The 22,913-nt window shown below is 38.0% G+C and overlaps 2 protein-coding genes across 3 annotated transcripts; one reads left to right on the forward strand and one right to left on the reverse strand.

The window, feature by feature from the left end:
• Positions 1-198: 198 nt before the first annotated feature.
• rab5ab (RAB5A, member RAS oncogene family, b) lies at positions 199-8,288 on the reverse strand. Of its 2 annotated transcripts, none has more exons than XM_060861443.1 (6): positions 8,139-8,288; positions 5,719-5,937; positions 4,080-4,231; positions 3,768-3,890; positions 3,331-3,424; positions 199-2,260 (listed from the first exon to the last, which is right to left on the reverse strand). In XM_060861443.1, the coding sequence occupies exons 2-6, from the start codon at positions 5,885-5,887 to the stop codon at positions 2,145-2,147; spliced, it is 654 nt and encodes a 217-aa protein (XP_060717426.1). In that variant the 5' UTR covers positions 5,888-5,937; positions 8,139-8,288; the 3' UTR covers positions 199-2,144. The 2 variants fall into 2 exon arrangements, with proteins under 2 accessions (XP_060717426.1, XP_060717425.1); XM_060861442.1 differs by having other exon boundaries at positions 8,127-8,288.
• Positions 8,289-10,657: 2,369 nt separating this feature from the next.
• efhb (EF-hand domain family, member B) lies at positions 10,658-22,687 on the forward strand. The gene is made up of 14 exons (XM_060861151.1): positions 10,658-10,774; positions 10,856-10,918; positions 12,617-12,760; positions 13,357-13,537; positions 14,761-14,871; positions 14,954-15,083; positions 15,986-16,069; positions 16,147-16,214; positions 17,752-17,906; positions 18,634-18,841; positions 19,997-20,230; positions 20,400-20,581; positions 21,467-21,595; positions 21,767-22,687. The coding sequence occupies exons 1-14, from the start codon at positions 10,709-10,711 to the stop codon at positions 22,685-22,687; spliced, it is 2,676 nt and encodes an 891-aa protein (XP_060717134.1). The 5' UTR covers positions 10,658-10,708.
• The last annotated feature ends 226 nt before the right edge of the window (positions 22,688-22,913 follow it).

Raw genomic sequence — 22,913 nt, forward strand, 5'->3', positions numbered from 1 at the left:
GTAACAGAAAAGCTAGAACCAGGTTATTTAGAAAGACCCATAAGACTAAACTTGAACAGTGGCTCCATCAACATCTGGCAGCTGTGTCTCAAACAGAATTCACGATTCTCTGCAACAGCATTGAACTTTACTACTAAAATAACCAGACAAACTGAGTGATAATGTGATCTGAATGAAATATTCACACCACAAACTGTATACAATTCACCCCCTTTATTGGAAACATTAACTAGTACCTGGACATTAAAAAGCAATCAGTCCCTCAGTGTTAATGCTGTTACATCACTCAATCTTTTTCGGCTCTCCGACGGCTGCTAATTAATTACCTCGGCTGCCTGCCGCAATTTAGCAGTATTGCTAATCAAGCCCATTGTGGTCCATTTCACTACAAAGACACCAGGCAGGCGTCGTCTCTCATAATGACTTATTTAAAAATACGACTCATATTTTGTGCAACTTGATAGTATCTCGATAGAAAAAAAAAAACATTTAGCATCTCTAAAGAAGCACTAGACAGACCATGGGTTAAATGTCAAGTTGATTTGTTAATAACACTACATACAAGGAGAAAAAATGACAACCATCAAAACATTATTTGGCCAATTTGTGAAATCTCTTATTTAAAGGGAACTGTACAAAAAAAAAAAAAAAAAAAAGAAAAAAAAAAAAAAAGTGCATACATACGATCCATCATGGCAAACAGTTCATATAGTAGTATTTAAGACGGAGATAGCAGATATATTGGGTTTCTACCTTGATACCTTGAATTTTTTCTACTACTGGGCATTAATGCCTTCGATGATCGGAATATAATCCAAAGATGAATCAGAGTCTTCGAAGCTTTAGTTTCCGCAGCTGTACTACACCGCATCACAATAATGCATCAGCCATGCACTATGTAGAATTATTTGTGACATTTATGAGAGCGACTGGAGCTCAGAGAGAATGGAGTCTTTTAATCTACTGCTCTTTAGTGTTAACGTATGTAACACCGACAGTTAACTCGGTCAACAGTAAGTCCATACAGCAGGACAGAAATGCAATAGCCCAACCTTGGTTTATTCTTTTCCCTCAGAAGACACAGCCATTGGTCAAATCAGGTCTGAAGATAAGACTGAGATGTCCATCCAGGACAGAAACAGATTCGCTGAGGCCATCAGCCAGCAATACTTTAATAACCTCCAGGAAAAGACAAGGACAGAGAGTATTCTTAGATTTGAGGAGGAATGCGTAGGTAGAAGGGTGATCGTTCTCCAACAGCTACACAACAAAAAGCTTGGATACGCAGAGGTTTACTTTCGCCCTCGTTTTGTATCCGTCGGATTCTTTATCGTGACTGATATCGTATCTGAGATGAATTTCAGCTGAAACTCAGCTAGAGGGGGGTGGCGAAAAGTTACTTTCCGTTGAAGAACTTGGACACCAAAATATCGAATTTTACAAGAAAGAGATTCCTAAACTCCTGGATGCTGTACTAGTTAATGAGTGACTTTTTTAACATGAGAATAATTTTACCAGATTAACAGTCAAAACATGCACACAAAAAAAAAACTTCTCTCTAGAAAATGTACTTATATAATGGTGATCGTTTAGGTAGCATCTTTTGTTTAGGATCAGGTTGTTCTTGTTCAGACCTCTCCATAGCTGATTGACGACTTCGTTTATGGCACTCAGACGCAATGAAAGCTGCATGTACAGCTTGACATGGCTGCAAATACGAGCATCCAACAGCCACCAAACCCGTTCAGGACATATTACTGTGCCTCCACATCCTTAATACTACACTATACAACACATACACCCACCCACCCACACTCACACACACACACACAAGCTCTCTTTCTTCCCCTCTCATTCAACCTAGTTAACTTTTCCCGTGTTAAGTTAAAAATGTGTATTTAGGCTTTGTAGTGATACATGCATCCATTATACTGAAGTACTTATATTTGCTTAAAAAATGAAGAAAAGAAAAAAAAGAAAAAAAACCCAAAAAAAAAAAAAATAAAAAAATAAGGTATTAGAAACAGAGCTATACAGAGTCTTTAGCAGTTCCAGGGAGCGAGGTATGGAAGGATGCGCCCCATTTCCAGAAGTCAGAAGTGATGCAGAGTTAGTTGGGAGGTGAGAATGTGTGCGTTTGGTGGTTAGTTGCTGCAGCACGGCCCTTTGGCAGGCTGTGCCGTCTCTGCCAGGTCCACTCCTCGATTTCGGAATGTGTTTGTTCCAGCCGCCTGTTGCTCGTTCTTGGGGAGCTTCTTTGCTGTAATTAAAAAAAAAAAAAAAAAAAGGTAGAAAACTTGTATCCTGTGCAGCTTAATGTAATAAACCAGACATGTTTGATGTGTGGTGTTTTTTTTGTCTTTAGCCCTATTCGGACAGGATTAGTTTTATGTGGGGACGTGGGGGTAAAGTAATTATTACCAGACCTTCTCGGTGATTTTAGTCCCGTCCGAATGTGCCAACTCGGTAATCATTACGGACAATGTCATTAAAGATTACGGCGACTTTTACCTTCTGTAAAAAGGTCCGGAAAAATGACCTCAGGTAATACTAATCCCGTCCGAATAGACCCGCTGTAAATATGTACGGAAAAATTCCGTCATTTCCTGTTTAAAAGTAGTTTTTGGCGCGTTTTGCAAGCATGGAGGCGCCGTGTTGTCTGTTTGCGCACGTGATAACAGGAAGCAACATCATACGCACATGACGACAAGGAGGTTACTGTGGTGCGTAAAGCGAGTTACCCCTCCCACTTCTGCTAGTTTTACTGAGATGTCTTGTCCCGTGCGAATTGGCCAATTAATATTACAGATGTCCTGAGGTAAAATTGCATTACTCCACGTCCCCACGTAAAACTAATCCCGTCCGAATAGGGCTTTTGTTATAGTATTGGATCTTCTTGAAGCTAGCAGTTATCAAAAATCATTATGCAAAGTACATGGTCAGAAACTTCAGTGGAAATGAGCTCAACGTCTTTCACAACAGGAAAGTTTGTGTATTCTGTTTTTTTTTTTTCAGAAATATGACTTACAGGGTTTTTTTTTTCTTAACTTTAAACAAGAAAATAAAACTATGACTATAGCTGCCATAATGCGAGTGACAACAGAAAGCTGTTTTGTGGATTAAAAAGTATTACGTCTGTGGCCTAAATCACTTGATGGTGTTATAGAAATAATTAATGTTGGGGTTGGTAATAAGAACTGAAGCTCACATCAGGCCACTATGCATCCCATCACCCCATCCTTAATTATTTACCCACAACAGCACACCACCAAGTACATTAGTCCTTAATTAATTACAAGCCTTTGCTGCTAAAACCATACAAATACATACCGATAGCCATAAAAATCTCGTTCACGTTCATCGACGTCTTTGCTGACGTTTCCATGAAAAGCAAACTGTTGTCGTCTGCATAAGACTGTGCATCCTGCAAACGGAGAGAAAAAGAAATGAACTAAACAAAGCAACGGTTTTGATTACAAATTCATCCTCAATATTCTGTACATCATGACAATAATCAAAAAACAGAACCATAGCAACAGCCGTGTAGTGATAGTGTGTTAACTGTGTAGTGAGTCAGCTATGGAGAAACAACCACTCTTTTTAAAGATGTTCTATAGTTTATGATATAAAAAAGATAAACTCTACAGAATCTAGATAACGATTTGCTTTTATGTTGTCGATTAAGACGAGTATAGTGATAACCGTGCATCCTTAACAAAAATAAAAAAAAAAACCAAAAACAAACAAAAATAAAAAAAAAGACAAACCTGGAAGTCCAGTGCTCTCTTGCTGGCAAGATCTGCTTTGTTTCCAGCCAGAGCTATTACAATATTAGGACTGGCTTGCCTCTGAAGCTCTTTAACCCAATTCTTTGCACGTGCAAATGATTCCTGCAAAAGAAAAGAAAAAAGGAAGAGAAAATACATGAGATAGCATCTCCTGGACAAATATACTGCATTACTGTCCATTATTTATGCATTCTTGAGTGCACTTTGTGCACCTGGCTTAGAGCCAGTCACTTATAAGGCAAGCATGTGATGAAAAACGCAACCTTGGGGTCATTTCGAGCACCGACTCACTTCATTTGTGATGTCATACACCACTATGGCTGCCTGAGCTCCTCTGTAATACATCGGAGCCAAACTGTGATAGCGCTCCTGACCGGCTGTGTCCCAGATCTCAAACTTCACCGTCGTGTCATCCAAACATACCGTCTGAGTCAGGAAGGCCGCTGTGGGAGGAAAGGGGGAGACGAACAAACAAACAAAGAGGTGGAGTCAGGTTCCTGTGGCTGTTTTCCCAGTAAATGAGCACCTAGTGGCCACACAGCATTCTCTGTTTTCTTATAAATATTTACTTCATGGTGTTGGCCTTCACTCACAGCATAACCTGTACTTATTGTAATCCTAGTAATCTATAATTACACAGAACATGGGTTTCACGTGTGAAAAGGCCGTATGGAGAAAAACTTTTGTCAGGCGTGCATTTCCTGACTGGAAGTTCGGCTGTGTGTCACAGATTAGAACGACGTTTTAGCATGAAATTATGGCTCGATGTTAATTGTGCCTTTTTTTTTTTATTTGTTGGCTACTTGATTTGGAAAAGTTTCACAACGAACACAATCATATGAATGTAATTACACGGTGTGAGAGCAAGGGGTGAGTTATATCCCTAGAACTCATTAATTAGTCAGAAACACAGCGATGCGATAGAAACAGGTAAACAAATGATTGCCTAGTGAACATAAAAAAAGCACTCAAGCATACAGACTAAAGAGCCAGGACATTGTGAAATAAATGACTGAAGGTTTTATAACAATGCTATAACCTAATAAACTTGCTGAATAAAATATTGTTGGTTGATCCAAATATCCAGGGCACAATACATTTACATAACACTGCTGCTCTGTACATTGGCTCAGTTTTGCAAGTTGCATTTACCAAAAAAAAAAAAAAAACGCTGCAACCCAAAATACACAGAATGTTTGCTCCACTTCCTGCAGTCGTGTTGATTAGAGTCGAATCACTTTCTCGCTGCAATCAAACAGCCATAGCTAACTCCTGGTCACATACTGTACCCACAGTTCGGTTGTTTTGAGCCGTTTCAGTGTGTGATTGCCGTCTTCTCACTCGTTTATGTGACACGGACTAAGGCGGAAAAAGGAAAAGGGATCGATCCGAATAAACTACATGCTGTGAATGTACTGCACCCGGTTTGCACCCACTTGGCCTAACTTATAAGAAAAAGAAAAGCTGAACGATGGGAAAATGATGAACAATTATGTTGATCTGTAAGCAAAATGAAGTGTCTTTTTACCATCACTGGTTCCCGACTTCTCGAAAAACAACATTAATATCTTTTCAGCATTTAAAGTTAAAAGTTACAACGGGAAATGGAAAAGGAAAAAGGAAGCAGTGATTTTCACTCTGTGTCAATTTATGTATAATGAGATCTGATGTTAACAACAGGATAATGGTTAACTGGGTCTCGGTCAGATCATGAGGATTAGTAGTGTCGGGCACACCTCTCACGCACGTCTGTGTATTTACCGGTGTGAGAGGCGAGCAGGCGTCTATCTGTGCGTCTGTCTTTTTCGTTTAGTCTGAACGCCTTTCGGCAGACAGAAACCAAGCATTCTTTGTAGAAGGGTTGACCACTGTGAAACTGATTCTAAACCAAAGTGTTACTTCCACATTTCTCATGCAGGAGTGCTCTTACCTCCTATCGTGCTCTCCTGAAACTCATGGAACTGGCCTTTGACAAAGCGCAGCACCAGGCTGGACTTGCCGACCGCAGACTCGCCCAGCAGCACCAGTTTGAACTGACAGATTTTGTTGTTGGCTGCGTTCGGCCCGTTAGGTCTCGTAGCACCGCCTCTTCCTGCCATGACCCAGTCACCACTCACCTGTTATGGATTTGAGTTGGATTTGTTCAAGTCTGTAAAAGAAAGAGGGGAAAAAGTACGGTTTATAATAATGAATTTTATTTACTTTGCATACATTTTTTCAATCGTGCTTCACATAAAACTGCTATCTTAATAACAAACTCAAGTGCATCTGTTCCTCCAGAATTTACTTTATAAGATACAGCTTTTTTTAATTACTACAGGTGTGTGACTCATTGTTATTCACTGAATAACTGTTCAAACCTGTATCTGCTCTCACTGTTTTATTTGCGCTCCTTTTCCTTGTTAAATAGTAGATTGCTGTACAAATATTTAATTGTTCGCTTTTTCTTTAAACCAAAAGTACACTTTTGAACATTTTAGTAAAACTAAATATTTGTGTATACATTCCGGTTATTTATTATATATGACTTAAGATTTTTGAACGCCATTATAAAAGCGCATCGTATTTTCTGAGCCCCAAGGATAATCACGCTCGAGCTTGAACAGTCGACCTGGTTGCTAAGCGGACAGTTGGGTCAGTATTTAACGGATCGGTATCAGGTTTTAACCAACAAAAAGCCGATAAAAATCAAAATGGTGCATACCTGGCTCAGACGTACAAGCTGGATATAACCTAATAAGCTGGCAATGTTCCAACACGTTGGATATTAATAGGACTCGGTGTGCTAGATAGATCCTCGGTATATTGACCATTTGTGACCAACGTGTCAGAGCCTCAATTACTGATTAATAACAGCTTGAAAATAAAAATAAACCATAGATTTTCCTAATAGTGATTATATTACACATACATATCTGCAAAGTTTAATACACCAGCAACATCATATGGGTTCAGTGCTGCCAACTTGGTGACCTTATCACTAAATTTGGTGACTAGAAGCAAATTTAATGGCACGTGGTTGGTAAAGTGTGTTTCTGCTCATATAGCGCTTATAACACTATCATCGATCGTAGTCGTTTGTCCGACATGTGTATTTCTGCTTCATTTTAAACTCTCTTCATGGTGATGTTTATAAATATCAACACTACCTCATTCCATCCGAATCCATGCCATTTATATCCATGTCCTGACTTCTCACTACCAATATTTCATTTTGTCTGCATTCTTGCCAGCAATTATGAATAGATAAATAAATAATGGACTTGACTATTTGGTGCACATAACCAACTTCATATCATTTTCTGTACTGATCGTACTCTAGTTCGACTCTATTCTTATTCTCCCTCACAGTTTAATATGCAAATAATCATTACGTCATAACTAATATGCAAATCAGTTCGTGACTTCTTGAGCTTTAGCTAACCTGAGAAGAATTGACAACACTGCTTAAGTTATCTCATTTTAAATACATGCCGTAATACGTGACATTTCCGTAACACAATAGCTATTAAAATACACGCGTGTGTGTGTGTGTGTGTGTGTGTGTGTATAGGTATATATCTCGAATACTTTCTTGGCTTTTTTAGAAGGTGAAAGTCACGTGAACTTGAAATAATCACTCCTGGCAGATTTATGTTGAAACTGTGGCATGTGATTAGGTAACAAATGAACTAACAAATATACCCCTGATATGACACGGTATAAATATTTTTTACTAAAGTAATTAACGATATATAGCGACCAAACACATATGTGATGTGTGTTTATTCACATCCTGTGGATCACAATAGAGTTCGCACACCCTTGTTTTCTTCAGGCCAGCGTTTGTTTTCACTGTCATCACAGAAGCAGGCTAGCAATGCTAGCAATACTAGCAATACTAGCCAACAAGGCGGCAAGCTAACTAACTTTGTTCGACGTGTCACCAAATAAACAGACTTGGACATAAGTATTACACGTCTGTATTCGTATATATTTCAAACAAACCAGAACGTCGCAGAAACGAGTGTGTAACCGTTGCTAGCTAGCAAATCCGAGTTAGCATCGTTGCTAGCTGCGTATGTTTCCTGACAACAAATATGGCCTATATACGCGTTATTAATTTAACAACAATTCACATCTGTAATTAATTAAAGTAACGAGAGTAATTCACATCTGTAATTAAATAAAGTAACGAGAGACAATTCGCGACAGGCCTCGATTTCTTTTTCAGGCGACGACATGCTAACAATGCTAATAATGCTAACCTGCCACCGGCTAGTAAAAAGCGAAAGCTGCGAGCTGAGCAATGATGAAGCTAAAAAATATATATGACACCACAGACACAGAAGAGCTCACCGCGTGAAGTACCTGGTTTCTGGGTTTTAAAAAAAAAGAGCAGAAGCGTGTTTCAGTCGAGCTTTAAGAGAAAATCGAGAAGCAGAAAACAAGAGTTAAATTCCTTCCTCGTTTCTTCTATTTTTTTTTTTTTTTTTTTGCGCAACTTCCCCCGCAGATCTGCCTGACAGATCGGGTGACTGGAACTGACATGCGATGACGTAGACCAGGTCGTGAACCAATCGGAACGCAGACGTCTGAGCGTTTTTTTTTTGTTTTTTTTTGATTGGTCAACAACTTTTATTAATAGACGATACAATCTATAAAACACTCAATATAATCTTTATAGATTGCTGATATACACATAAATATACACAAAATCTGGTCACCTGATCAACACGCCTAAATTGTTAGAAGCACACAATATCTTTGCATGCTGTACATTTTACATTACATTTACAGCATTTGGCAGACGCCCTTATATCCACAGCGACTTACATTTTCATACAGATGAGCAATTGAGGGTTAAGGGCCTTGCTCAGGGGCCCGACGGTGGCAGCTTGGTGGACCTGGGATCCAACTCACAACCTTCCGATTGGTAGCCCAACACCTTAACCACTAGTCTACCACAGGCCCGACCGCAGTAGCTTTAGGATTTATTTCCCTTCATTAGAGCTACAAGACCCAAACTCTCATCCAGCATCAAAATGCAACTGTGCACAAAGCAAGCTTCATGTTTTGGATTTCCATAGTTGAGAGTTAAAGAACTCAAGTGTCCTGTACAGATCCCTGACCTCATCCCATCTGAACGTTAGTGTCTGACCTCACTAGTCTGACCACACTAGTTGGATAAATCAGAATTCGTGCTCATACAAGGAACTTGTTTTAGCGTCATATGCTTCCTACAGTAGGTATAAAGTTAAAATATAAATTGGAAAAATAAATAAATTGTATGTACAGTTGTGCTATAGATGGTAGAATGAAATAGAATAGAATGAGATGCAGGGATGTGCAATGAAAGATGGAGATGGTAACAATTAAACGTTTTTATATAATGCACATTGTTATAATGCACAAGCGGATTACTTGGATGTGTTTCTCCTGAAGTCCACAATCATCTCCACTGTTCTGAGCGTATTGAGCTCCAAGTTGTTGTGATTGCTCCAGACAGCCAGCTCTTAAACCTCCAGTCTGTAGGCAGACTCGTCTCCGTCCTTGATGAGGCGGATGACTGTAGTGTCCTCCGCAAACTTCAGGAGCTTGACAAAGGGGTCATTAAAGGTGCATTCGTTGGTGTACAGGGAGAAGAGCAGTGGGAAGAGAAGACAACTTTGAGACGCACCAGTGTGGTGGAGTGGCTGTTTGACATGAATTTCCCCTGTCACACTAGCTGCTGCCTATCTGTCAGAAAGCTGGTAGATGTGTTAGGAACAGATAGTTGGGTTAGTTTGGTCTGGAGGAGTGTTGGAATGTTGGCGTTGAAGACCAAACTGAAATCTACAAACAGGATCCTTGCATACGTCCCTGATTTATCCAGGTGTTGCAGGATGTAATTCGGTCCCAAGTGTCCTGCATCATCCATGGACCTGTTTGCTCGATAAGCAAATTGCAAAAGTCTTTCAGATAAGCCAAAACCAGTTTTTCGAACGACTTCATGACGACAGACTTCAGCGCCACAGGTTTGTAGTCGTTAAGTCCTGTTACTTGGGGTTTCTTTGGGACAGGGATGATGGTTGAATGGTTGAAGATCTGTGTGAAGATGGTAGCCAGCTGGTTAGCACAGGTTTTCAGAACAGGTTGGTGTCACACCATCTGGGCCTGGTGCCTTTCTTTTCTTGTTCTTTCTGAAGACCTGGTGCACGTCATCTGCACTGATCTGGAGCGCAAATGGGGGAAAAGAGGGGTTACTGGAGGTGTTAAAGGTTGTGTAAAGAGATTATCAGAATTGATGTGGGGGGTTTCAAATCGAAAATAAAACTCATTCAGATCTCCAGCAAGTTGTTGATTCACCACAGTCCTAGGAGATGGTGTCTTGTAGCTGGTGATGGCTTTCAAACCTTTCCAGACTGAAGCTGAGTCATTAGAGGTGAACAGAACCTCCAACCTTTTAGCGTAGGTCTTCTTAGCCGCTCTAATCTCCTTATTCAATTGTCATGTTCTGACCACAATCCTCTAAACGACAATATCGTGGACAATAAATGACCACAATCCCTTAAACCATGCTCCAAAATCTAATTGAAAGCCTTCACAGAAGACAGGAGCTTATTATACCAGCAAAAGTGAACTTTTTTTAAAAATCTAAAATGTTTTTCACAACATAGGAACTAAAGGTTCAGAGAAATATGAGTGACAAAGTGGTTGCTTTCATAATTGATTGACCTGAGCCGGGTTGCCTTAGCAACGACCCCCAGCAAATCCCATTTCACGTTCTATGAACATTCTAATTAATATTCATTCTTCGTTATTAATATTCATGAGTTGGGCGTGCTCTGTAGAAATAGGTGGCGGAAATGCGCTGCCAAATTCCGTTGCTAAACAACAGCATGTAAACATTTAGGGTCAAAAATAATAACGTTAGCGTTATTCAGCTCTACACGCTAAAGATGAGTGTTTTTGGCAGGACAACGAGCGCCTGTAGACGCAGAGACACTTTCCCAAATATTAGAGCGGTAATATATTATTAAAGAAATTAAAGATTATTAAGAAAGTAAATTTCAATGTGACTAATAAATATTTGTTCTTTGGAAAAGGCAGGGAAAGTTCTACCAGAAGGAGACAGGGCACAGGCATGTCTGCAGGAAATATCCTCAAGGGTGAGTTACAGCTTCCAAATAGATGATTTGCTTTGTGGTTTTATAGATTAAATGTTATACAGATGACGTTTGATCAGTAAATAAACCACAAGTGCTAAAGTGCCAAAAAAAAAGGTCTGTTTACTAATATAAACATAAATTTGTACACAGATGCTCCTGACAGTGTTATTGATTTAAGTAATCATGTGGGAAATTTAAATGAATTGTTTTTTACAAATTTTTTTGTTGGATTTTATATGAATTTTATATGAATTTATTATATTATTATTTATATGAATTTTATAGGAATTTATTATCATTATTATTTATATGAATTTTATAGGAATTTATTATCATTCTTATTTATATGAATTGTATATGAATTTATTATCATTATTATTTATATGAATTTTATATGAATTTATTATCATTATTATTTATATGAATTTTATATGAATTTATTATCATTATTATTTATATGAATTTTATAGGAATTTATTGTCATTATTATTTATATAAATTTTAAAGGAATATATTATCATTATTTTTTATATGAATTTTATAGGAATTTATTATCATTCTTATATGAATTTTATAGGAATTCATTATCATTATTTATATGAATTTTAAAGGAATTTATTATCAGTCTTATTTATATCAATTTTATAGGAATTTATTGTCATTATTATTTATATGAATTTTATAGGAATTCATTATCATTATTTATATGAATTTTATAGGAATTTATTATCAGTCTTATTTATATAAATTGTATAGGAATTTATTACCATTTTTATTTATATGAATTTTATAGGAATTTATGATCATTATTATTTATATGGATTTTATAGGAATTTATTATCATTATTATTTATATGAATTTTATAGGAATTTATTATCAATATTATTTATATCAATTTTATATGAATTTATTATCATTCTTATTTATATGAATTTTAAAGGAATTTACTATCAGTCTTATTTATATCAATTTTATAGGAATTTATTGTCATTATTATTTATATGAATTTTATAGGAATTCATTATCATTATTTATATGAATTTTATAGGAATTTATGATCATAAAATATGGCAAAACTGATCTCCTGTAGTTTTTTGTTGTTGTTTTTACAAGTCACACATTGTTCATGAGTTGTTGAAGGAACATTACATTGCTGCAGTTCTCCCTTGTTGTTTTGGCATCGAGGTCATACTGAATGTGTCGAAGTGAGGCATGAAGACATTTCAACACTCATTTGTTCTGGTGGTAAATAATATCTATATTAAGATTCAATTACCAGAATTTGGTCACAAATCCCTCTGAGCTTTATTTTCATTTGTAAAATGCTCACAGAGTACATGAATATTTGCTGCTATGTTTTGTCACACACCTGACATCAATAGTCCTTCTATCTCTGAAGTTTCTTCCTGGCATTGTCACGTTTAGAGGTTTCGTTCGCATCTCCAGATCTCAGATTTTACCATATCATCAGTGTGAATAAACACAGTGTATAAACACTGGGCAAATTCCCAGCATTCAGTAGAACTGTTGTAGTAGATGTTCCTCAGTTGAGAGGCTACAACACATACGTTTATGAAATGTTTCTGTATTGTCTCAGGGGACGTCTAAAGGTACGCATGCTCTAATAAGTTTGTCTTTAAGATGACTCAGACCTGGTTAAGATCCTTAAAGATTCCTAAACTTCTGCTTCTCCATAGCCTGAGACACCCCCGGTGGTCAAGAAGTTTCTCAACAGTACACATCCGGAGCCAGGAACAAGCCGTGTGTTCTTCGGGAAAGCAAATGACCCAGATATCGCCAGCAGTTTGGTGCATGGAATAAGCACACAGCCGTCTATAGATGTAAATATCTTTATATTCCATAATCATGTTAATACTGAATTAATGAAAATGACAATAAAAGCCATGTTGTCTTTTTGTATTTTGAGTTACATTTAATAGGTAGCTGAACATAGCTATATGAGTACGAACATGAGTAGCCGAACATAGCCATACATACAAAGGATAAAGTTATAGAAATAAAGTAGATACAGTAGATACAGGTAGATACCAATAATTACACTGTACAAAACTATGCAAAGTATTCATTCACAAATACACAATATCGTGTACACAATGTATAAACAGATACAGATTATGCATGAATTGTCCTTTAGGTTGTAATGGGATGAGTGTGACTATCTAGTACACTAGAATCTGGTGCCTCTGCACAAGAGGGATGCATTATACAGTCTTACTGCGGTGGGCACAAAAGACCTTCTGTAAAGTTCACTGTTGTACCGGGAGGGGGGATTAGTCTCCAGCTAAAACTACTCCTCAATCCAACAAGCGTGTGGTTTAGAGGGTGAGAGGTGTTCTCTACAATGACCAGCAATAGCCCGGAGAATGATTTTGTTTCTGAAGGTATTTTTGGTTTGTTTTTGTTTTTTTTCTATTAGGCTGGACCTTTGATCAACCCACCACCGAAAACCTGCTACCAAGAAAGGCTGCGAGAGATTCAGGAGGCCATTTACAGCAGCAGACATAAAGCTCCATTTGGAAAGTCCCATGTTAGGGGTCCTAGGCTTCCAGATGGTCTTCATCCTGAAAAAACAACTTTTGGTCTTAAATTACCTTATTGTAAGATCTACATTTGAATCAGATTATGGTTCTTGGTATTCTTTACATTTTTACTGCATCCATTATGGGCCAGTGGCTAGCCAATAGAAACCTGCAAGAGTTAGGGGTAATCTCACAAGCCAAGCCTCTAAGATTTGTTTGAGAATCTGATACATTTGGTACAGAACAGTGGCGGCTTAGTGATTAATGATCAGTGATTGAGATGTTGAGAGACTCCCAAGCTACAATGGTCGAGGGTTAAGGGTTCGCAATAAACTATAAACCCTCAACTGCTCTGTTCTCATCTGTCTCGGTTGGAAGTTGCTTTGGATGAAAGTATCATCCTGATCAAACGATATATGAATGCAGCCATTCATTAATAGCATAGTTTACACTTCTATGTATTAAACAGTATCCAGATTAAATTCAGAGTACCGTGTTGAACTAAGTATTCCAATGGTCTACTACTAAGGCATGGTTTACTATTTCTGTTAGATTTTTCAAGTCTGTATCCCTGGAATCTTCAACTAATAGCAAAGCAACAGTAAATGAACTCCAGTATGAATGAACAAAGAAAAGCTAAACTGCAACAAGAGATTGTTTTCACCGACATTGTGCGTAACTAGGCAACAACATTCTCTTCCATTACATGGCTTGTTCATACTGGATGTCCCAGTATACAGTATTACTACAGACCCAAAAGTATGTACATATTCTTCACAAAAAGAGTACATACTTTTAGTGCAAGCTATAAATAGGTGAATTAAGATATTTAAGAAGCATAACTTTTCCTTACAAACTCAAACTCAAGTGTGTGCATTTTTTTTATAAAAAGCTTCAAGATTGTGAAGCATGTGGCTTGATAAGACATCACAACTGGCTACTATCACTCTGGTAGACAAGAGCGAGATGTGTTCTAGAGCTAATTATATAAGAAGATTACACAAAGTTCATGACGCTTTGGATAGAAAGGAGAAAAACTAGCCGTGGAAAGAGAGAGAGATGCTAATTTTGACTGGAGAGAAACTCCAGAGTATTAGAAAATAACTGGAACTCTTAACGTAAATCATACTATTCTAAAAACATTAGAAGTGCTTTCGGGGTTGGTTTTGTAATTGTATTTTTATTATTATTTTTTCAAATAAGATCTATTGTTTTGGACCACTTTTTTGGTGCATCCACTGAGGGAGGACAAACCTCATCATAGATGAATTAAAGTTAGTATTATTGATTTTTTTGGGCAGCTTTTAATGCTGGTGATGTCATCAATCCACCCAAAACAGCACAGCAGGTAGAACAAGAAGCGCTTGACGGACATGAGCGATACATCCGATCACACAGGTCCTACTTTGTTGGTAAGAACCTACAGTGTACGACTAAGTCATCATACGTGCAACGGTAAAAACGACTAACGTTATTTCTCGTTTTCTGTCGCAGGTGAGCGTGTGAACAGGAAGTATGACTTGAGGAGCTACAGGAAGGACAGCATGTTTGGTGTGGTCACACCACATCGCAGTGATGGACACAATACAAGAAAATCTCTCCAGTGGCTCTGTGATGAACAAACGTAAGCCTGATCTTGGGAAGGAATGAAAAAACCAGGACAATCAAGGTCTTAACCATGAAAACTAAAGCTATCAATGTATAACATATAATGCTCTAACAACTAAACAGGGAACACATGGAACTTAAATGGGTGACTAATAGGACAATACAAACCAGGGGAGCACAATTAATACAGGAACTGAACCAGTTCCACCTAGTGGTCTGTGGAAGAATTTATTAGATTAGATACATAGATATAGAGCATCTGTTGTAGCACTGGAGCTATGAAGCTAATATAGCTAACAAGTACTGTAAATCTATTCAAATCACTGAAATAGATCATAATTGATTATAAGAGATCACTGATAAATCTATTTTAATCGCTGAAAAACGATTCAGTAGCCAAATGCATTAACCCTATGGGGTTTCCATGGGGTTTTTTCTGTGAGAAAGCAAAATGCTACAAAGCAAACTATGTCTATGATCTTGATTTTGTAAATGCAGAAGATTCCCGTTTAAAGACTACAACCTGGTTAAAAAACATCGGCTAAAGTAAGCATTCTTCTGGGGTTTCTGTTACTTGTTAGCATCATAGAACCAGTATGAAAGAAGGTTTGAAGACTTGTGCACATTTTACGGATTTGCTGTAAAGGTGGTAGTGTAGTTATTAATCATGACATATTAGATTTACACAATAATAATAATAATTATTATTATAGTAGAAAATGGGTAGTATTTATTACTGATAAGTGTATAACAGTCATTCTCAGTTTTTTTGTTTCTACCAGAACATGTAGAAAAAATATTATTCTTATATTAAATATTATATCTTTAAGATGCCATTTATTAAAAACAACAGTGATGAGTAAACAGGATGTTAAAAAATCAACCCGAAAATAAAAAAAGACCTTTTTCATACTGAAGGAACCACAGCGCAAAATTTGTCTCGAAGCGATGCGACGACTTCAGAGAGAGGACACAGTCTCAGATCGGCAAAGTGCGTGACCCGTAAGTCCTAATCGCTGGAGCTCCTGGATACATTATCATCAAGCGGGCAAACATTAATGTGTATTGATGTGTTTTAGGATCGCAGACACCTTGACTGTTCCAGCTGATCACACTTTCGGAGCGCTGCTGCCTCCTGACAGCTTTGGTAATATAAACAGAACTTGTGTTAAGTTTAAAGGACTCATCTTGGCAGGTCTTAAGGCTGTGTTAATAACGGTTGACCGGGTGGTTTGATGAGGTATAACGTGATGTTAATATTACTACAGTGAAGTTGATTTCCTTCCTGCAACAGCACACTGTTTTATACCTCCTTAATGAAATAGACTTATTCATTAATCATACTTATTATCCATTCATTCAAGTTTGTGTATATAAGGTTAAATATATATATATATATATATATATATATATATATATATATATATATATATATATATATATATAAATACACTCATCGGCCACTTTATTAGGTACACCTTACTAGTACCGGTGTGGTCTTCTGCTGCTGTAGCCCATCCGCCTCAAGGTTCGACGTGTTGTGCGTTCAGAGATGCTCTTCTACATACCTCGGTTGTAACGAGTGGTTATTTGAGTTACCGTTGCCTTTCTATCAGCTCGAACCAGTCTGGCCATTCTCCTCTGACCTCTGGCATCAACAAGGCATTTGCGCCCACAGAACTGCCGCTCACTGGATACTTTCTCTTTTTCGGACCATTCTCTGTAAACCCTAGAGATGGTTGTGCGTGAAAATCCCAGTGGATCAGCAGTTTCTGAAATACTCAGACCAGCCCGTCTGGCACCAACAACCATGCCACGTTCAGAGTCACTTAAATCACCTTTCTTCCCCATTCTGACACTCGGTTTGAACTGCAGCAGATCGTCTTGACCATGTCTACATGCCTAAATGCATTGAGTTGCTGCCATGTGATTGGCTGATTAGAAATTTGCGTTAACGAGCAGTTGGACAGGTGTACCTAATAAAGTGGCCGGTGAGTGTATATATAAAACCTGGCCTACTCCTCCTAAGACTGTGCGTAAAGATGGCAGAAATAAAAATAAGAAAAAAGAAATCGAATATTGTCGGAAACGTGCAAAAGGTGACGTACAAAAGTACAAAATGTGTAGCCGTGTTACTAAACGTGTAGTACCAGTAAAAATGTGTCATTGAAGAGTAAAGAAGAAATCTGTATGTAAAGAAAACCTTACCAATGTTTTACGTACCGTGACCCGAGGTAGTTCGGATAAGCGGTAGAAAATGAATGAATGTTTTACGTACTGTATAGACCCTTTTTATATAGAGTTACACACAAAGCAAAGTACGCCGGATTTTTATTTAGTCGGCAGAATGAAAACGGACTTATAGGATATTTTCATTCGGTATAAACAAATGAACGATTTTATTGCTGTGAGTCTGATCTAAAGTGAGTCAGGACTCTGTTGGCTTTCAGTGTGAGATGTTGATAACCTCCTTTGATAAACTTACACAGAATTTTAGCGGATGAAGATAAAATTAGCTGATTATGAACAAGCACTTGGGGTATCTCAGAGAGCAGAAATGGGTTTGATATCAACATTTACTTTGAAGAACATAAAAAACTTTTTTTTTAATTATTTTTTTTTTATATATATAAATATTGTCCTATATTGGCTTTATTGATTTATACATACTTTTCTTCACCTAGGTGCAGCAGACGTCCTGTACGCCACACCAATTTCAGAGCACGGGAAAGGACAGGACAGACGTCACACGCTGGTCAACGCCGTACGCCAGCACCTGAAGAAGGCCAACTACCACAACTTCTCCTCTTTGCTTCAAGCTTTCAGACACTACGATAAGGTCAAACGCTAATTAGTAAATCTTCACTGGTAACACAGAGCTTCTAGTTTATCAGGTAACACATAAGTTTACCTAATAAACTGCCAATCCAGTATATATCATGCTATAGAAACCCACTCAGATTGTTAGCATTTTCTAACCCTCACTAACTAGCTTTAATTTACTATCAATTGTAATGTTAGCATTTCTAAACGTTACTAATTAGCTTTAATTTGCTATCAACTGTAATGTTAGCAATTCTAACCATCACTAACTAGCTTTAATTTACTATCAATTGTAATGTTAGCATTTCTAAATGTTACTAATTAGCTTTAATTTACTATCAATTGTAATGTTAGCATTTCTAAACATTACTAATTAGCTTTAATTTGCTATCAACTGTAATGTTAGCAATTCTAACCATCACTAACTAGCTTCATTTCATTACAAACATTGTTACTAGCTTCTCTATCTATCCCTAGCCCTTCCCACCTACCACAAAAGCTTTATTTTCTGATTAACGTTTTTATTAACGTTTTTGTAGGAGTCTTTTTTTTTGTAGGAGAAGCTTTTTTTTTTTTTTAAACCTGTTAGCATTCTCTTCACACTGCACTTTGAGCGAAATACAATTCTGCTGCTTATTAATCAATCGTCTTTATTAGTGTTTACGTTTAGTGCAATTTACTGCTATGATTAGTGGGTTTTTTTTTTTTTTTTAGGTAATCTAATAAATTTTGTTCTAGTGTAGAAAGGCCAGGGAAATATCGATAAGGAAGACCTAAGGGACATGTGCCACGAGTTTAACCTGGACCTCAGCGCTGACGTACTGGATGAACTTATGGACTTCTGCGACGTTGATAAAGACGGGCTAATTAACTTCCTGGAATTTGCAAATTTCCTTAATTGGAAGGACAAAATGCCGATCAGTCGAGCGGATCAAAGGATTTTGACAGGAGGTGAGATAAATGTGTTTTACTTCTAATACACTTGGGGATAATATGCTATTTGGGGATGGAATTAACACACACTGCATATTAATATTTTAACAAATGTTGCTGCTTGACAGATATAAACCAGTGTTCAATTCAGTTCTAGTTAAATAGGTCGCATTTCTAGTTAAATAAAACGGTTCATTTTTGGAGTCCGATTATAGTCCGGTTTACAGAAGACTTAAAAATTTCGTGTTTTGCAGAACCGACTATAACAACACTATTGGCAAAAAAAACAAAAAAAAAAAAAAAAGACACTGAATTGTACAAAGATCTACGAAGTTCTTTCTAACCCAGACTGTAGATCTGTGCAGCCTATCAGTGACAGTCGTGTCAGGTGACCACACAGAGTGACACACCCCTTTATGGTCGATCTCTCACAGAGAAATATAAAATAAAAAGGAGTCTCAGGAGTAATGAACAGAAAAAAAAATGGATTATTATGTTTAATATTTTTCCCTAAAAAATGTCTTGGAGTAGACACTAAAAGTCAGCACATATTGTATGGTCAATGTATAAATTATACAAGATGACATATTGTACTATAATTTTAGTGGGTTTTTTAGTGGAGCTGATTACTGAACCCCAATAGCCTTTAATATCAAATTATTGATATTATGTTAGTTAGATTTCACACTGTTCATTAAAGAAAACACATGAAGGTTGTTTTGACCTGAGTAGAACATAAGGGTTAAAGCTTCATTCCAATCTTTGGAGTTGCCAACTGTGTGGTCTTTGAGGACAACAACGTCCTCAATGTCCTCATCAATACGTTGTAATAAATTTATAATCACACCCTCCGGTGTCACCCAAATGAGGATGAGGTTCACTTTTGAGTCTGGTTCCTCTCAAGGTTTCTTCCTCTTCCATCTAAGGGAGTTTTTCCTCATCACACTTACCTCAGTCACCTCAGACTTGTTCATTAGGGATAAATACAAACACATTTAAATATAAGTCTAATATTAATCTTGAATTTTTGTATAATATTAATCTTTGTATAATGTTAAACCTTTTTTTATTGTGTTTATTATGTTCTGTTAAGCTGCTTTGAGATGATGTCCATTGTTAAAAGCGCTATAGAAATGAATTGAAATTGAAATTGAATTGAATCGAATCTTTCAGAGCAGAAACCCAGCACGGCCCCGGCTGTCAGCACGAGAGCCGAGGTTCAGGAAGCCGACACAGAGAAAAAGACTGGGACTGAAATCCTGGCTAAGTGTGAAGACCTGGAACCTGTGAAGGTGGGGAGCTTTCTGAAGAAACCCAAAACACTGAGCAGAACTCGAGCAGAGCCAGAGCGCTTCCTCACCTCATCCTCTGCCATCTGCGCCATCGTGGATGACCTGGCTGCTAACGGTGAGCCACGTTAGGATCAACTGGGTCACTCACTGAATAGTTTACATCACGTGACCTCAAACTGAATTGATTAATACAATATTAATGAAAAAACACACACACACACAAACAGTGTTTCTATTTCAGTGCTATAACAATGCAGATATTTACGTTGCTTTGTGTTATGCAGATAATCGGATATACGGCGTTCCGTCGGTGCGTACAGATTTAGCTGCCCCGCGTATCAAACGCATCAGTGACCGAACAAACTACGGTGATGAAGGAAACGCATATGAACTGCTTTTTCCCACGTTGTACTCGCTGTCAGGGGTGCACGAGAGACATTTCTTCTGCCCTCGCACCAAGAACGAGGTGGATCAACACTTCAAAATAAATAATCTCAAAATTCTAAAACGATTCATTCATCTAGGATTTAAACATAGACAGAAATTGGTGTTTGGAAATTTGTTACCTCATATTTGTTTATTCCTTCTGCAAATAAAGGTATATGCATTATGTATGAGTAATTTGTGATGTCACAACATTTGCTGGACCAATCATATTCAATATGCAAATTAGAGAAGATGTGTTGAAACTTAGGATTTGATCTAAATTCACACATCCTGGATTTAGTTAGGGGGGCACGGTGGCTTAGTGGTTAGCACGTTCGCCTCACACCTCCAGGGTTGGGGGTTCGATTCCCGGCCTCCGCCTTGTGTGTGTGGAGTTTGCATGTTCTCCCCGTGCCTCGGGGGTTTCCTCCGGGTACTCCGGTTTCCTCCCCCGGTCCAAAGACATGCATGGTAGGTTGATTGGCATCTCTGGAAAAAAATTGTCTGTAGTGTGTGAGTCCGTGAGTGAATGAGAGAGTGTGTGTGTGCCCTGCGATGGGTTGGCACTTCGTCCAGGGTGTATCCTGCCTTGATGCGCAGTGACGCCTGAGATAGGCACAGGCTCCCCGTGACCCGAGGTAGTTCGGATAAGCGGTAGAAAATGAATGAATGAATGGATTTAGTTATGATGGCCAAGCTGTGGGATGCTATTAGGGATATTAAATTGTTTGATAAAATGATAAACAATGTATTATTGTACTAACATTGTTGGATTATAAAATGTTCATTGTTTGATTTTTCTAATAAAGATAAATTCTACAATTTAACAATATTCCTAATATATTTTTTAGAAATTCACTCCTTTTCACAAATATTCATTTTAATTTACATTTTAATATATTTTGCTCTATTCTTTCCGTTTCAGATGGAGCAGATTTTCCGGAATGTCGGCCTGCTTATTCCAGATCCGACGTTTGAGGAAGTCTGGAGTTTGGCATCTAGGAGTCACCCAAGCGGAGAAGTTTGTGTGGAGAGTTTTAGAAAATTTCTGCAGGCAAATTAGGAAATGATTTAATTGAAAAGCTAATGGAATTGAAAAACAGATTAAAAAATGGCAGGATTTAAAAAATTTAATACGGCCGATATGACCAACATGGTATTGGTTAAACTTTGCGTTTTCCAAAGAGTCTGCTTGAATCAGTGGAATAGTTTCTATCTATTGTAGACATTTATCCAGATTTGCTATTGGAGGCTGTCCACTATCGCTTTCCGCTATCGCTGTCCCGTATCACTGTTCACTATCGCTGTCCCGTATCACTGTTCACTATCGCTGTCGGCTATCGCTGTCCGTATCACTGTTCACTATCGCTGTCTGCTATCACTGTCCCATATCAATGTTCACTATCACTGTCCGCTATCACTGTCCCGTATCACTGTTCACTATTGCCGTCCGCTATCGCTGTCCCGTATCACTGTTCACTATTGCTGCCCCGTATCACTGTTCACTATCGCTGTCCGCTATCGCTGTCCCGTATCACTGTTCACTATCGCTGTCCGCTATCAGTGTCCCGTATCACTGTTCACTATCGCTGTCCCGTATCACTGTTCACTATCGCTGTCTGCTATCGCTGTCCTGTATCAGTGTTCACTATCGCTGTCTGCTATCACTGTCCCTTATCACTGTTCATTATCGCTGTCCGCTATCACTGTCCCGTATCACTGTTCACTATTGCTGCCCCGTATCACTGTTCACTATCGCTGTCCTGTATCACTGTCCGCTATCGCTGTCCTGTATCGCTGTCCTGTATGGCTGTCCTGTATGGCTGTAATGTATCGCTGTCCACTATCACTGTCCTGTATCGCTGTCCTGTATCGCTGTCCTGTATCGCTGTCCGCTATCACTGTCCTGTATCGCTGTCCTGCATCGCTGTCCTGTATCACTGTCCACTATCGCTGTCCTGTATCGCTGTCCTGCATCGACGTCCTGTATCGCTGTCCTACATTGCCGTCCTGTATCACTGTCCTCTATCACTGTCCCCTGTTTGTCTTCTATCAGTCTGTCAAAATTCATAAAAACCATACAAAGCATTTTGTGGGCTGCCATAGATATAAGAAGCAAAATAACCGTCAGTGCTTGGCCCCCTAATTAATAAACAAACAAACAGATAAAAAAAAAAATTTTTTTTTACTAATTGAAAAAAAACCCACCATTTGTAAAACCACAGATACATCCATGTCATCCCCTTTTCTAAAAAAAAAAAAAAAAAAAGCTCTTTATAAGATGTCATTCTTTATCCAGTCTCGGAGCTACAGAATTAAAAGATTGAGCAGAATTCATTAACTTTTGTTTTAAATATGTTTAGTAGGATTAA

The sequence above is a fragment of the Tachysurus vachellii genome, chromosome 25 (assembly GCF_030014155.1).
Source record: "Tachysurus vachellii isolate PV-2020 chromosome 25, HZAU_Pvac_v1, whole genome shotgun sequence".
NCBI classification, from domain to species: domain Eukaryota; kingdom Metazoa; phylum Chordata; class Actinopteri; order Siluriformes; family Bagridae; genus Tachysurus; species Tachysurus vachellii.

Coding starts and splice junctions, on each gene's coding strand:
- rab5ab (XM_060861443.1), bottom strand. CDS start 5,887: ATGGCAGGAAGAGGCGGTGCTACGAGACCTAACGGGCCGAACGCAGCC. Junction 4,232..5,718: donor TCAGGAGAGCACGATAGGAG/GTAAGAGCACTC, acceptor TTCCTCCCACAG/CGGCCTTCCTGACTCAGACG. Junction 3,425..3,767: donor AGAGAGCACTGGACTTCCAG/GTTTGTCTTTTT, acceptor CTCCGTTTGCAG/GATGCACAGTCTTATGCAGA.
- efhb (XM_060861151.1), top strand. CDS start 10,709: ATGAGTGTTTTTGGCAGGACAACGAGCGCCTGTAGACGCAGAGACACT. Junction 14,872..14,953: donor ACACAGGTCCTACTTTGTTG/GTAAGAACCTAC, acceptor TTTCTGTCGCAG/GTGAGCGTGTGAACAGGAAG. Junction 16,070..16,146: donor ATCGGCAAAGTGCGTGACCC/GTAAGTCCTAAT, acceptor GATGTGTTTTAG/GATCGCAGACACCTTGACTG.